Source organism: Podarcis erhardii (assembly GCF_964252035.2).
Source record: "Podarcis erhardii genome assembly, chromosome: 12".
Classification (NCBI taxonomy): Eukaryota; Metazoa; Chordata; class Lepidosauria; order Squamata; family Lacertidae; genus Podarcis; species Podarcis erhardii.
In genome coordinates this window covers 45,406,793-45,423,410 of record NC_138513.1, presented here as the reverse complement: position 1 = coordinate 45,423,410, position 16,618 = coordinate 45,406,793, and the positions used below count along the sequence as shown (strand labels likewise).

Below are 16,618 nucleotides of genomic sequence, written 5' to 3'. Positions count from 1 at the left end.
TGCCCGAGTAGCATCAATGAAACTGATTGACTAAGTCTGAAGCATGAACACTGGAGGCACTGTGAACGTTTTTTGGATTCATATCCCTTCCAGTCAATCAGGTGCTACACCAAACCAAACTGACACTATGAGTCCAGTACCTGCTCCACCTCAAAGTCTTGCTGACCACCCACCAGTACTGAAGGTTCTAGATTCTGGTGGTCTGTCTGGACCTTGATGGGTTATTGCACCACTTAATAATAATAATAAAGGTAAAGGTAAAAGAGATAGGGACGTGGGTGGTGCTGTGGTCTAAACCACTTGGGCTTGCCGATCGGAAGGTTGGCAGTTCTAATCTGTGCGACGAGGTGAGCTCCCGTTGCTCTGTCCCAGCTCCTGCCAACCTAGCAGTTCAAAAGCATGCCAGTGCAAGTAGATAAATAGGTACTGCTGTGGCGGGAAGGTAAACGGCATTTTCATGCGCTCTGATTTCCGTCATGGTGTTCCGTTGCGCCAGAAGCGGGTAAGTCCTGCTGGCCATATGACCCGGAAAGCTGCCTGTGGACAAACGGCAGCTCCCTCAGCCTGAAGCGAGATGAGCACCGCAAGCTCAGCCTTTGACTGGACTTAACCGTCCAGGGGTCCTTTACTTTTACCTTATAATAAGAATAATAATTTTATTATTTATACCCTGCCTATCTGGCTGGGTTTCCCCAGCTACTCTGGGCAGCTTACAGCACATCTAAAAACATAATAAAAACATCAAATATTAAAAACTTCCTGATACAGGGCTACTTTCAGATGTCTTCTAAAAGTTGTGTAATTCTTTATCTCCTTGACATCTGAAGGGAGGGCGTTCCACAGGAAAAGCACAGGTAGGATCTCCGGTTTTGACAGGGAATAAATCGGGCTAGCAGGGATTTGCGACCCTGGTGCCAGTTGGATGGCACATTCATAGGGCTGATGGAGTGGCAGCTTGTTGGCTTCTACCTTGTAAGGTTTTGCCATTTGATTTACATGTGGATAAATGCCCCATATTGTCTTCCCAATTAACTGAAGGAACATGTGGGTGTTTCTTCACAATTAATGGGTGCAATTCATGCTTAGGCGCGAATATTGTTTTCCTCTTCCCACTCCTGCCAAAACAGGCAAAGCTGTCAAACAAAAACAGTTCCTAAAGGGAAGAAAATTTGCTAAGTCTTTCTGTAGATCATATGAACAGATAGCTGCTTCAGGGCATTACTGTTGGGAGGAAATTTGAAATAAACAAACAAAAATATGAAAGAAACCTGTGGTAGGTATACTGGTAAGATTTTTTTTTTCATTTTCCTTTTATCTGTGGTATGGTTTTATAGTGGCAGATGTGATCCAACTGAGCCAAATTAATCTACAAACCAGATTAAAAAGAAACTCTAATTGAGGCTTACATCTCTTACTTTTGGGATTTAAGTTATTAAATTACTTGTCCCTCCCCCATGTATAAATACACTTTATTCTGCTTTCAAGCCAGAAGTCCCATAAATACACGGATGCTTTGCACAGCCTTTTAGCAAGTCCTAACGCATGTAGTCACCCAACCTATCTCGAGTGAAGAGCAGGAAGAGAAAGAAAATAGCTCCCTTCAGCCAAATCCCTAATTTCTGTCAAGAGCTATGAAGTACTATGGTGAAGTTAATTAATTATAGAGTCAATTGGGGTTTTGTACCCAGATATTTTCCTGATGTAGGTCTTTGAAAGTCTGCCCACAATAAGCTCATGAATCAGTGTCATTTACAACATGCATTAAGATAATTGAACATTGTAAGGAGGAAATGTATACAAGAGAGCTAATATTTCATGCAGGAAAGCTCATTTTATCACTGCTAGAGTGCATATCAGACCACCTCACAGTTGGCATCATTGGAACAGAGCTTAACAGTAACTTGCTGTGCATAAATACTATTCATTTTTTTGCATCTATTTCTCAGTGGATCAAAAAAAGACAGTAAAAAAAAATGACTGTTACCCGTGACACAACAGGAGTAGAAAATGGCCAAGGCTTAATGCAGAAACAGCCAACAGGATTTTAAATTTTGCTGACCATATGGATCTACTTGCAGAATTACTTGCATCTTAAACAAGAATGTTAAGCAGGAGAATTGTGTGTACTTAAAAAAAAAATCAACAACGATCCTTCCAAGTAACAATGGCTATTGTCCACTATGGGTTAGGGCCAAAGAATGGTGAGTAGAACTAGCTTTGTTCCACAAATGTCTGTGGAAGAGTTCAGCCATTCTGACAAAACACTGAACATGACAGTTGGCATGCTACCTCTTGTGAAAATAGAGGAATATATTTGGATTTTGCTTCACTGTTCTTTTGCAGTGTAGTTTAGCATGAACTTTTGGGACACGGGTGGCGCTGTGGTCTAAACCACAGAGCCTGGGGCTTGCCAATCAGAAGGTTGGCGGTTCAAATCCCCATGATGGAGTGAGCTCCCGTTGCTTGGTCCCTGCTCCTGCCAACCTAGCAGTTCGAAAGCACGTCAAAGTGCAAGTAGATAAATAGGTACCGCTCCAGAGGGAAGGTAAACGGCATTTCTGTGCACTGCTCTGGTTCACCAGAAGCGGCTTAGTCATGCTGGCCACATGACCCGGAAGCTGTCTGTGGACAAACGCCGGATCCCTCAGCCTATAGAGCGAGATGAGCGCGCAACCCCAGAGTCATCCGTGACTGGACCTAACGGTCAGGGGTACCTTTACTTTTACCTTTACCTAGCATGAAATTTTAAACAGTCCTCATGTGAGCCGAACATGGCTTCAGTGCTCAGAAAGGTGCCTTTGGATCAACTCACAAGTGTTTTGCTTCATGTATCTTAACAAACTGAAGTTTCTAAACATTAGCCCCTGCCTATCTGCTTTCAATCTCTTCAGTGCTAACTTAACATGTCTTACGATATTACACTAATGCATCAACTGGTACAGCACACCCAAAGTGCAGGGACTTAAACACAGTTCTAGGTGTGTTTGCTTAGAGCTAAGCCCTAATATGTTCCACAGAGCTTACTTCCAGCTAAGGGTATACAGAATCGCAGCCTTAACCATTTTAGGATATGGCCAGGCTTACATTTTGATTTGTCAGTTATCCTAACACACTCAGATAATGCAGACATTACTGAAACACCCAGGAAGTTCAACAGAGCCGAGAATTCACACAAGGTTCTCAGAAATGCCTCTTCTATTCACACTCAAAAAAAGAAAGAAATTCACAAATGAACAAAATAAGAAACAAAGGAAAGAGAAGTAGACTAGGTTCCAATCATCACAATTATTTAAATGACATCATGTGAGGTTGGGCTGATTTTAAATTAGTTATGTTATGAAAATATTCCCATGCAAGAATTTGCCAAATGTCCATGAGAACACACACAAACGGTCCTCTGGCATCTTGAATGCCAACACATGGCATTTAATCTTTGTTGGGTGCTGCCCAGAGTGGCTGGGGAGACCCAGCCAGATGGGCGGGGTACAAATATTATACTACTACTACTACTACTACAACTACTACTACTATTACTATTATTACATGCAGGGGACACGGGGCTGAGCCTCATTCCACTCCAATGCTTCTGCTAACAGGAAGACATGAAATGGGGCTGTAAATATTCAGCTAAGCATGATTACTAATCTTCCTGTGACTGGGAACACTGGCTGTGTGGGCTTCCTGATCAGCCCTGTGTGGGCTTCTAAAATTTGAAGCCCTCTTCAGATCTTCCTGCTCAATGCATGGAGGTCGGAGTGGAGGCCCTGTGTCTCCTACATGGTTAGACTTTTATAATGCCTGAAGAGGACTTCTCACAACATACGACATTCTAAACACAAGAGACTACTATTTCGTTTATTTGATGAGGCAGTCTAGTCTCCTTTAGTATCACTTTACTAAGTGTTTGTAGCCTTGAATGCAAAGATGACAGAACATAAAAACCAAACACGTTCAGATAAGGAAACTGAATTAAAGGAGTGCCTGTTACTACAAAGATTATATTCTCTTGACAGGAGAGCCAAGCTACTCTCAAAAATGTTTAAGGGAGAGTGTTCTTGTAAGCTTATTTTAAATTAACTGCTTCTTTCGTAATTGTGTCAAGGTAAATATTGTGAAGCACATAAATCTTAGAAGTAGTGCAAAGTTTTAGCACATTTCTACAGATGCAAACTCATGGAACAGCACACAGTACTAACTGTAATAAAAACTGAAATAATGGCACTTCAGAACTTTATGTTTTCAGTCCCTCCATTATTGAATGCTTACATTTGTTACACAAACACAAAGCAACCATTTGGAGTCTTTATATCTATATTTATAAGTAAAATATATTTCAAGTGCTATATACAAAGCAAGAAAAACACTTTTTGAGTAATCAAAAAGAAAACATTTGGGATTTGAATATCCAGGTCCTAAATATTTCCAGGTCCTAAATAGTTCTTAACCTGAAACTGTTTTTAACCTGAAGCACCACTTTAGCTAATGGGGCCTCCTGCTGCCGCCGCGCTGCCAGAGCACAATTTCTGTTCTCATCCTGAAGCAAAGTTCTTAACCCAAGGTACTATTTCTGGGTTAGCGGAGTCTGTAACCTGAAGCGTATGTAACCTGATGTACCACTGTAATTTATAAAAATCCATCACAATGAAGCTATATGGCTTCCATGGAGTGCAACAATCTCTCAGGCAGCAGTTCTTTGCCTTCATCTGCTCTCTTCGCTGAGTGACGTCCTTTGGTATCATCCCTTAGGACCCTGCCTTCCAAGTAGGGCAACCAAGAAATAGGTATTGAGGGTATTGATGTACCAAACCACAGCAGGGACCTCACACCTTGAGCTTTCAGCTTATAAAAGTTTCTAGCCCTCCTAGAAAGTAAGTTATGCTACCCTACTAAGCTGTTTCTTTGAGATTAGCTAGTCTGGCTGCTTCCATCTTTCAACACCAGTAAGTGAAGTCAGAGCTGGGATTGATGAGAATGTTGTTTGGACATCAAACAATATGAATCGCTGAGGACCTAAAGAGCTGGTGTTTCCCCCTTCCATGTTGTGCACTTTCATTGCTTCTGTCTCATTTTCTTGTCCTTGAAATCTCTGTAGTTTGCCCTCTTTTTGTCCTACAAACCAGTATGCAAACTTCCAGAGTTGGATTCAATCAGGCATTCCATAGAACAGAGCTTTCCAGACTTTTCATAACAAAAAGTACTAAAGTATCTGAAGAAGTGTGCATGCACACGAAAGCTCATACCTAGAACTAACTTAGTTGGTCTTTAAGGTGCTACTGGAAGGATTTTTTTGTTTTGACTATGGCAGACCAACACAGCTACCTATCTGTAACCAGACTTTTCATGTTGGTGACACACTTTTTAGACATGCATTATTTCATGACACGGTAATTCACTTTTACTAGCAAACTGGAGGTTAAACTAACCCCTTTTCCAGTCCTGGGAGGAGTGGGTCAGAGGGCCCAATTCACATGGTGTTGGAAATGCTGCTTCCAGGTAGCTGTGTCTTCTGAGCACCTCAGAGACAAGAGAATGGGGCTGGGCAGCTGGAAGCTGCTCTCTTCATGCAAGGGATGAATTGCATGATTATAGTTGAAAATCTTTAGCCAGGACAATTTAAGCTTTTCTTTTCTTTCTTTCTTTCTTTCTTTCTTTCTTTCTTTCCATGAACATTTAGCGGGTGTCAGACATTTGGATATTCCAATTAATCAACCAATTTGAATTTAATTTTAACTTTTTAAAGTGTCTTAAAAGACCATAAAATGCCGTTGGAAAGGAACAAGGAAGCAAGGGCTTTTCTTTTCTTTTTTTGCATTTCTTAAATGGTGGTCTGAATAAGGAAGAGCTTGATTTTGGAAAGATCTGAGGTGCATAGCTTTTTATATTAAAACTGTAATTTAAATTTTCCTGGTACTATTTCAAAAATGGAACATAACTTCATATAATGTTATGAAGCTGTTGTTTATCATATATATATGTATATATATGTGTATATATATATATATATATATATTCCCACACAAGCGATTCTATCAGACAAAGGCATGTTATTTGGGACAAAAGTAGAGCATGTTAAAGTTTAGTCCAAATCTGGACTTCATAAATCTTTAAATACAATTTAATTCTATTTTCCATATCTATCTTATGAACTCAAAAGCTGCCAAATTTCATTTTAAAATGTCAGTTTAAATGCAAGTCAACTACAGGAAATAGCAAGAAAGAGGAATAATGATATCCTTTGAGCTCTATTGAACAAAGCCCTACAGAGGACCCAATGCAGCGTTGCAAACGTCAAGTAATGTTGTTGAAGTCACTGAGCTACATGCCAGCTACATAGAAGAAAAATTATATAAGCAATATCTTTGTAATGAACCTTCAACCTGGCTAAGCTTACATCAATTTCTTGTCGCATTACGAGGGCCACTTTGCAGCTGATTAAAGACCTGAATTTTAACAGATTAATAAATTGCATTCAATAATTTTGCATATTACCAACTCCATAATCTAAGTGCTTTTGTGAGATTTTTACAAATCAATAAATTAAAACAATTAGTGCTGGCTCCAGATTTTTGTGGGGTGCAGGTGTCCTTGGGAAGATACCCTCAATGAGCCTCCTTCTTACTGAGGCTACCCTCTTGCTAGCATTGATGCCAATTCCTGTTGCCATCTATCTTGCCACTGCTTGCCAAACAGCGCCAATGAGCATGAAAGCCACTGACTCTCCCTCCTTCTCACCACTGCTGCCAGTGGCATAACGTGGGTTGCCAGTGCCCAGGGCCAGGTGGGAGCGGGAGGGAGGGAAACAGATGGAGTATGCATGCACATTCAACTGCCTAGAGATTGCAGCTGCAGAGATAGGAAAAGAAGAGTGGTTCCATTGTTTGCCACGTCCTGGTTTGCACAGAGAAGCCGTTTTCAACAGAGCCCAGTGACGGGAGTGCAGGCAGCACCGGGTGTTGAAATTTTGCACCACTAACCATTTTGTGCTGGGGGCAACCATCCCTGTGCACACACACCCATGCTACACCACCGAATGCTGCTGTTCCAGGCCAGGGTGAGCAGCAAGTGACTAAGTAGGCTCCATGCTGAAGAGAAGGAAGCACTTCTGGGATGTGGGTCATTGGCAGATGTCTATGCGGATCCTCAACACAGGCCCTGAAAATCATCCCTCATTGTTTGAAGGAAAGGCCAGCTATAATATTTCCTTTCTTGTTTCTTATTACACTAATATAGCACAATAAAAAGCCAAAATTGCATGTGTGCCTTTAACTTACAGCTTCACTGATTAAAATAGGCCTTCCAATTAATCAGCTGAAGTTGCCCCACTGCTTGCGGTTATTAGTTCTTCTGCCTTTAATCAAACTCTGTATATCTGATGACATACTTTATGCGTTATGAACTTACAGGCTAGCAAGCCATCAATATTCTCAATAAAGAGAAACTGTATTTTCTGAAATATGTCAGCATGATGCAGTGTTTATACCCTACTAATTCACAGGTAGTAAGTTGTTAGTTTAGCCCAGAAGGTGATTCAAATGCATTTTACTGTAAAAAAAATGCATCCATGCAATTGCTAACAGGCATTGCAGGTAGTTTTGCCCTGTTAACAGAGATTCTCAAAGCCTTAATAGAAGTGAACATGAAGGTGATGCAAGTCTGGATTCGAACCAAGCTACCTGAAGGACCTTCTTCTCTTAAGTGAGTCAGCCCATCCTTCAAAATCAGTTGTTATGCCTCTCTAGCATGTGCCATTGCCTTCTGAGGCACATTTCTGGGAACAAGTAAGAGCTGTTTCTGAGGTGGTGTCTTGTATGTGGAACTCCTTGGCTGAATGGCTAGTTTTTCTTCCTTTTTGTATTCTGCTGGCAACTGACAGCTTTCCCTTTTAAACAAACTGTTCTGTTGTTGTTTTGCGTGTTGATCCTTAGTGCTGCTCCTTGCGGTTTTGCTTTTTGCTGCCCTTTTACAATTCTGTTAATTTGTGTTTTAAAGTTTGGGCTATTTTTGCTTACATACATACATACATACATACATACATATATATATATATATATATATATGAATGAAGAACTGCAGGTGCTTTTTTTCCAAACAAGTGATAAGACATTGTTTCCATCATCATTTAATATCCACCGTGCCTCTCTGCAAGCTGTCATAACACTCTTATCACAAGAAAATTAAAGCATGTGCTTGATTATTTAATAACTGAGTTTAAACTAAGAGACAATGTTTGTTTAAACTCCTGCCTCCAAACCCATCACCTTCCAGGATGAATTCAGAGATTAGAAACAAAAGAAAAGAAAAACAGAAGATGTATTCTGCAATTAACACCAACATGAAAGAAGGTAGGTTCTGATACATAAAATCTTTTCCACACAATATTTCCCTACACAATGTGGATATATTGAGGAGAACACTAATAAGTGACCCTGTGTATCCACTTTTACTGCTATCTAGGAGTTTCCAGTGGTTATCATAGCTGAAAAATATCCTGCTACTACTGCAGACATGGCTACCAGGAAAAGCACACAGCATGGTCCATGGAAAATAGATTTTTAATGTCTGAACTCGCTCAGGGTCTCTAGTATCATGGTTATAGCAAAGATTATAGGTATAGGGAGCACACAAAAATAGAAACATATTTTAATGATAACGTTATTAATAGAGATGATATACTATTTTGAACTTGAGTTGCAAAAATGATATATGTGTGTATCTCATCCTTTGGTTTTTAACTTCCAAAGTTGCTTAGAGTAACCTTAGGTAATCTGGTTGCACTTTTCCTAAACAAGCAGGTGTGTAACTTGGGGGTATTCTGGATCTCCAAATAAACTTGGGGGCACAGAAAGCCTGCCACCAGCTTTGACAGGCAGTCCAGTTGGGATCCAATCTGGACAGAGAAAACCTAGCTTCAGTTGTCTATGCTCTGGTAACCTCTAGGTTAGATTATTGCAATGCATTAGAAATGGGGCTGCCTTTGAAAACAGTTTAGAAAGCGAGCATATTACACCATTTCTGGTCAGATTGTGCTGGCTACTGCTTAATTTCTAGGCTCAATTCAAAGTGCTGGCTCTGACCCAAAAAGACTTATGTGGCTCAGGATACAAATCCTTCAAGGACTTTCTCTCCGCACATGAACCAGCTTGGACCCTGTGATCAGAGGGCCTTCTCTGGGTGCTTCAGCTGAAGGAGGTGCAGAGAGTAGCTACACAAGAATGGGCTTCTTCAGCCATGGCTCCTTCTGTCAGTTTTTAGGCACCAGGCTAATATTTTTAATATTTTTTTATTTAACCTGCTTTTGGGTGATTAAGTTGGCCTCTACTATGCTGCTCATGTTTTAGTGAGGTGGGATAAGGTTTGTATTGTTAGATAAGCATTTTAGAAATTTGTATTGTACATGGTTTAAAATTTGGCTTCTCAGTGATTTTATCTGTTTGCATTTGATTTTGAGTCGCTTTGAGATTTGTTTGCATAAAGCAACTAACAAATGCAATGTATGTGTATGTATAATACTACATATCTATAATTGCTATGCATATTTCATTTTTACTAGATATGTTCTTCTTGAGAAGCCAGTGTGGTGTAGTGGTTAAGAGCAATGGTCTCGTAATCTGGGGAACCGGGTTCGTGTCTCCGCTCCTCCACATGCAGCTTGGGCCAGTCACACTTCTTTGAAGTCTCTCAGCCCCACTCACCTCACAGTGTGTTTGTTGTGGGGGAGGAAGGGAAAGGAGAATGTTAGCCGCTTTGAGACTCCTGAAGGGGAGTGAAAGGCGGGATATCAAATCCAAACTTCTCTTCTTCTTGATATTTCTGTTGTATATCAGTTTGGAAACATTTTTGGGGAAGAGATTAATTTATGTATTTATATACTGCCCTATCTCAAAAAAATTATAAGCAATATAGAACAATAATCAGGATGGTTTCTGTAACACAGTGGATATATGGATTAAAACTGCAAGAAACTGTAAACTGTTTTTTTAAAAAAAAAAAACCCGAGTGAAATGAGTTGCATAAACAAAATTTGTTAGGCACACTAAAATTAGCTAGGTATTATGTGAAAAGGCCTGACCAAAAAAAGAAAGGTCTTCAGCTGGTTCCAATACATAAAAGATTTGCTACCAGGCAAGTCTCCCTGGGGAGAGTATGCCACAAATGGGGTGCTAAGTAGACACACCTGCTTAACCTGGCAGTCAGTAATGTAACCATGTCTTAACCTGCATAAGGTTTTGTTGTTGTTGTTTAGTCGTTTAGTTGTTTCCGACTCTTCATGACCCCATGGACCAAAGCACACCAGGCACTTCTGTCTTCCACTGCCTCCCGCAGTTTGGTCAAACTCATGCTGGTAGCTTCAAAGACACTATCCAAAAATCTCATCCTCTGTCGTCCCCTTCTCCTTGTGCCCTCCATCCTTCCCAACATCAGGGTCTTTTCCAGGGAGTCTTCTCTTCTCATGAGGTGGCCAAAGTACTGGAGTCTCAGCTTCAGGATCTGTCCTTCCAGTGAGCACTCAGGGCTGATTTCCTTCAGAATGGAGAGGTTTGATCTTCTTGCAGTCCATGGGACTCTCAAGAGTGTCCTCCAGCACCATAATTCAAAAGCATCAATTCTTTGGTGATCAGCCTTCTTTATGGTCCAGCTCTCACTTCCATACATCACTACTGGGAAAACCATAGCTTTTACTATATGGACCTTTGTTGGCAAGGTGATGTCTCTGCTTTTTAAGATGCTGGCATAAGGTTTTAAGGAAGGGAAAACTGTAGTCCTCCAGGTGCTGTTGGACTTGTGAAGGCCCTGGTATCATTGTAGAGCAGCAAAAATGGAGAGTGTCCTCTCAAGGTGCCCTCTCAGCTGCTGAGGAATCCACATGGTTTCTTGATATACTGGAGAGTTGCAAGGAAAGTAGCAGGAAGGACAGTGGCTAATGTCTAGGTGGTATAAATCTCAGGATGTATCTGAGCAAATTACTGCGACAATTGTGTGGCAATGATGGCAGTGGAAAAGGATTTCTTCACCACATTGCATTCTCAAGTAGCCATCGAGCACTGAAGCCTTGAATGAGAGAATTCTACCCAATTAGGATACACATAATAATAAAGAAATAGAATAGATTGTATGTTTTAAATCCAGCCACAAGTGAAAGAGGAATGAGCAAGAAATCAATTTTTAAAAGTTTGCTATATAAAATTATAGGTACCAAGCCGCGAAACGGAAATACAAAAAGAAAGAAAGAACAAAGAATAATTCAAGCTGAGACTACCTTAGGCAGGCAGCTGGTTCACACTTAGATATTTGGAAAGCCGCCAGACAAGTAGATTTTCAAATGCAAAGAGCTGACTTACAAGTTTACAACCTGGCTGCAATATTTTAGTACTTATTGATTTGTACTTATATTCCACCAGAGTGTGAGTAACAGCAGGTTAAATATAAAGAGCACAGCCAATTTTAGAAAACAATAAAATGTCTGCCTTCTGAGGAGAGTCGAGCGCCACATCCCACTATCTTGAAGAGGTACATCTGATTCCACAGAAGATTAATCTGTCCCCCTCCTTATTGACAATCTGTTAACTAGTGAAGAATGTCCATGATGTTTATTGATGCTAACTCTGCTGTAAAGGATTCTATTTTAAACTTTTTCCTTTTTTTCTGAATACCACTTTAAGGGCCCTTTTTGGGTGAAAGGTTTGCCCATGATTTTTAATATAATAAATAAATGGTGATTAAGATGGAAAAATATTGAATGTTATCTTCCCTCCTAATAGTGAGTTGTAACATTTATTGATTGATTTCTAAGTTATCTTGTACTTCCCCTCAATATACAAATATCAATATTTTCAAAGTCTCAAAAAGGCACCTATATTGAAGATCTGGCAATGTGCAAATATGTTGAAAATATAACAATGAATTAATTATAAGAAAATTATTATTTCCCCCTAGTTTTACTCAGACATTTAAAGTGCTACATTATCATTCCATACAATTATGTTGCGGTGCTTACATAGAAATGGTACAAACTAGACTATTTCAAGTAACAGAATCCAGAACTTAGGCAACTTGCAAATTTCTGTTGTGCCGGTAGAGACAACGCCAAAGCAGATTGCCAACAAGTTTACTTAACTGAACTTTCAAAGAATATTTTGACACTACCTGTTTGAAAGCCAAGGTTGAGACTGCCTTACAAAATATGCATATATAATAGACCATGAACAAAGATGTGAATAGCCATTGATAAAGAAATTTTGGGTATCTCTGCAAAGAATAAACAATAGGAGGACATGAACTTAGCAAACTTCATAATAAATTTGCCCAAGGACACTTCTTGATCTTAAGTGAACACCATTTCATAGTTCCCAAGAGCACACACAGTCATTGCAGACATTGTGTCATCAACATTGTATTTCATATCTTAACATAATAAACCTGTTTATACATTCGTCACAAACACAATGACTCTGTTTTTATCCACATAAACCCCAGCAATGAAAAACTTAAATAAACTGAGTCGCCTCCACTTTCACTGCCATACTTTTCAACTCGGAGACAGGTCAATTTTATAGTCATGAGTTGCCCTCCATTGATACAGCATGGTTTACTGGTGCCTAGGGCAAACAAATGCACATACATGCCAGGGGGCATGGCGCAGAGAATGAAGGGAGCCACCTGTGCCAGCCCAAGCCTCACCACCAACACCACTGGAGCAACCCACCCCCACCGGAGCCAAGTGGCGCTGTGCTGTGCCACCTGCCTGCCTACACAAGGGGGAGCCCAATTGGCCAAAGAGGCCCTTGGTATGTGAATCCCCCCCGATGCCTGTGGGCAGGGTGAAATGACGCAACAGCCATGCGCCCTTCAATCCCAGCCTCACAAAGCGAGGCCTTGTGTCCTTCCAGCCCTGCACCACTTTGCGAGTCTGGGACCTGATCCTTCGCAAAGTGGTGCAGGGCTGGAAGGGTGGCAGGAGGAGCCAAATGTGCAGCACCCCCTAAAAAATGTGTCTCCCTCCCACCACACATTATGACAATGGTGGAATGAAACATTACTTTGACATGACTTCCCCAGTTTTGGGCATAGGCTTGGCCACCTCTCGAGATTTTGTCACCAAACTCAGCACAAGGCTTCCTGAGGTGGGAGACAGCAGACTTCACTGATGTTTGGACAACAGGTGCCATTTTGAATCAAGATGGTGGACACCAAAATGTAACTTTGGCATAACTTCACCTGTTTGTGGCATGAGGATCCAAACTCACAAATTGCACTATCTACAAATCACATTATTCTTTTGGTTTCTAACAATTCCTGGGCAGCACTGGGCACTCCCCGCTAGTGGTTATATATTCTATCCATTCTGCAATGAAAAACCACAACACTTGAAGAAACTGCATAATGGATCCAATAGAAGACTAAAGGAGAAACACTCCAAAGCAATCTCGAGTTACTTTGAAACAAAGCTGACGTTCCCTATACATGCATACATAATCCGTACATACAGTATGAACGTATTTGTCTTTTAGCTAATATAAGAAAATACTTTATCCTCTTACCAGTTTCAGTCTCCTGTTTGGTGAGGTTCCTGTGGTTGGTAAACAATGTTGTAGTGTCTGGTGAGGGCGGTCTTTCCTCTGGGATGGTAGTACAGGCACCTAAGTTTCAAATGAAATATTTGTAAACTAAAGGAATATACATATAAAACGAATTAAACTGATTTTTTAACACCACTCAAAATGCAGAAAAATTATGAATGGTTCATTAACTGTTATACAAATACAGCCCACGTGGACCAAGTCAAGGAGAAGGAACCTAAGGAAGTGCCATCCCATGAACTGGGCGTAAATAAGGAGGCAGGAAAGAGAAAACTGATGGAGGTTAGTGGGTCAGTGCCCTATTCACACTCATGGACTGGCTTCCACTGCTTCTCAAAGCAACTATCTTAGTTGCTAGGCTAGTCAGCTGTCTGACTGGGCAAGGAATTCCTCAAGACGGGATGGGGTGAAGTGAGCCGTCACCACTTCAGACTGTAGATTCAAACGCATGTGATGAAATATTCACCCGCGGAGAAGGAAGATTTCCATACATGAAAAACTAGCATGGTGGGGAAGAGACAAGGCTGCACTCTTCTCAGACATCTCATTTTCTATGTCAGTGGATTTTTAAAAATGATGTTGCATTTAATCATGTGGACCCCTACCTAAAGTTTAAAGTGGAACAACATTGTCATTTGTTCCAATTCAGCTTTGAAGAGTGGGCTTTTGAAGGAAAAGCAGGGGGGGGCAAGCACAAGGATATGGCACTTTAAAGTGCAGACCTGTGTCTAGAAAGCGCAGGGCAAAAGGGAAATGTGGATGAGCCCCAAGTTGAAAGCAGCTCTTTAAAACCAAAAAGGAAGACGTATACTTACAAAAAGAAACTCCATATTATGCACAGAGCGTATTATTTCACAAAAGAAAATGGGAAACCTCAATGTATGCAGGGATATGTACACATATGGCAGCTTTAAACTCCGAAAAAGCTTCAATATGCATGGAAAAGTCCAATGCATAGGACATTTTCCATCACGAACAGGGAAAAATGTCTCTGCACATAGGGGAATTTGAATCATGCTCTTTGGCACGTGCCCATTGCCAAAACAAAGCATAAGCTATATCTGCTGCTGATTCTACAGCAATGTAACACTTAACTGACAGCTACATGAACACAATCAATTCCTGCATTATATATTTTCAACTGAATGCAGACACTCCTTTCTATGTGCAAGCTAAAGAAAAACATGAAAACAATTTCTCTAAGCTTCTTATGTATGCAACCCTTGTTTCTCAGATAAAATCCAAGATTAAAACTTGGTGAACATAATAAGCCACTAAAGTTTCATTGAAATAATGCCCTTTAAACAATATTTCGTAACACTGAAATTATGAGTAAAATGTCACGTAGCCCATTAGCACATATAAGGTTTCTGCACATGAGTAAAAATTCTGAAAGCTTATTTTCAAAACTGAAATCCAAAAGGTTAAAAAGCCTTGAAAATTAATACCTTTGATACTATTTCATTAGGCATCAGCACAACTTTTCCGTCCAAGGTAACTTAATCACTGTCAAAAAATGTCACTTTGCCATAAGGCACCTCATGCTATTGGCTGGAAGTAAGTAAGACATCCTGATTTTGGTTTTGATGTCAAAGGTGTGTTAAGATCTACTTGTCAACTTGGACTGTTAAAATGTAGCAGTATTAAAAGCAAAAGTGATTTCCCCCATTGTATTATTTTCCTTATGCAGGCATACAATTACTGTATTTCCTTAAAGAAAGAAAAAAAACAAGGGTGTTTGCACGCTAAGAGCTTGAAAAGGACAGTGGAAGATTATACTGCAGCTACTTATTTATCACGACAACCCTAATGTTTTCGCTATTTTTTTAATCACATCATGCTAACAATTTTGCTCCTCTGTGAAGGAGGAAACAAGTCACATTTTCAAAGGCCTTTTAACCCCCTTCCATCCTTGTCATATTTTACAACCATTTTGTCTAGTGGTCAGGTTCTTCTTCCAGATGCATCACGTACTTTATGAAGCTCCAACAATTTTTTTTTTTTAAAAAAAACACAACATTATGTTGGCCAGGTTCATATGTAGCATTAAACCATAGTTTAAATAAATATGCATACTAGGTCGCACAACTAACACAGTCCACACTTTGCTCTTCCCCTGCTGACATAAAAACAGGAAATATGCCAAGGTTTTGATTTCTTTCTTCCAAACAAACTATGATCAGAAGTCAAGGTTTGTTCTTGGCATACAGCTCATGGTTACTTTGGAAGAAACAAACCATGAACTCTGGTTCAGACATCACTACAAGCCAGCCTCTGGCTTGCTTACAAGTGGCATTGTAGCAGCAGAACTAGGGAAAAAGTGAGCCCTGTATTACACTAACTACAGTTAAAATACAGTTTATATGAGAACTGGGCCATTATATGAACCCAGAGGTATCCTCTAAACTGGAGAAAGCGAAAAGAAAGAGGCTTTCTGGCTTTAAAAAACCAGCAGTTCACACACTATAGGATTTCTCAACACACCAAATCTCAAATATGAGGTTTTCAAACTAGAATTTCAGTTTCTTCCCTCACCCTCACGCTCATCTGGGGTTGAGTCTAGACTCTTCCAAAGTGTGCTTCCCTGAGCTTGCCTTGCCTGTCCACCCCAATAGAAGCTCAGCCACCCTCACTGCTACCATATTTCCTTTGCTTCCATATTTAGTTCCTCCCTGAACTAAACTTACCCAGTAGGAGCAAGAACCTGTGGGAAGTGCCTTTGTAAGCCAGCAGGAAAAAGTTAGAAACGGGCTATGGAAGTGACAGCTTTAACCATGTTGATTCACAACCATTACAGTGGTACCTCGCAAGACGAATGCCTCGTAAGATGAAAAACTCGCAAAACGAAAGAGTTTTTCGTTTTTTGAGTTGCTTCGCAAGACGGATTTCCCTATGGGCTTGCTTCGCAAGACGAAAACGTCTTGCAAGTTTGTTTCCTTTGTCTTGCAAGTTTGTTTCCTTTTTCTTAAAACCGTGCATTCACTTTGAGGAGCAACTCATAGCACGCGGTGTGGTAGCCTTTTTTGAGGTTTTTGAAGACT

The 16,618-nt window shown here is 40.4% G+C and overlaps 1 protein-coding gene across 5 annotated transcripts in view; it reads right to left on the bottom strand.

The window, feature by feature from the left end:
* BBS9 (Bardet-Biedl syndrome 9) overlaps positions 1-16,618 on the bottom strand; it is a 227,669-nt gene that overhangs the window by 89,763 nt on the left and 121,288 nt on the right. For 4 of the 5 annotated variants that reach the window (XM_081834757.1, XM_081834760.1, XM_081834761.1 and 1 more), the window contains exon 21: positions 13,539-13,637. In XM_081834757.1, the coding sequence (XP_081690883.1) occupies positions 13,539-13,637 (99 nt within the window). Of the gene's footprint in view, positions 1-12,157; positions 12,247-13,538; positions 13,638-16,618 lie in introns of those variants that run through there. The other variant, XM_081834759.1, reaches the window with a different exon arrangement.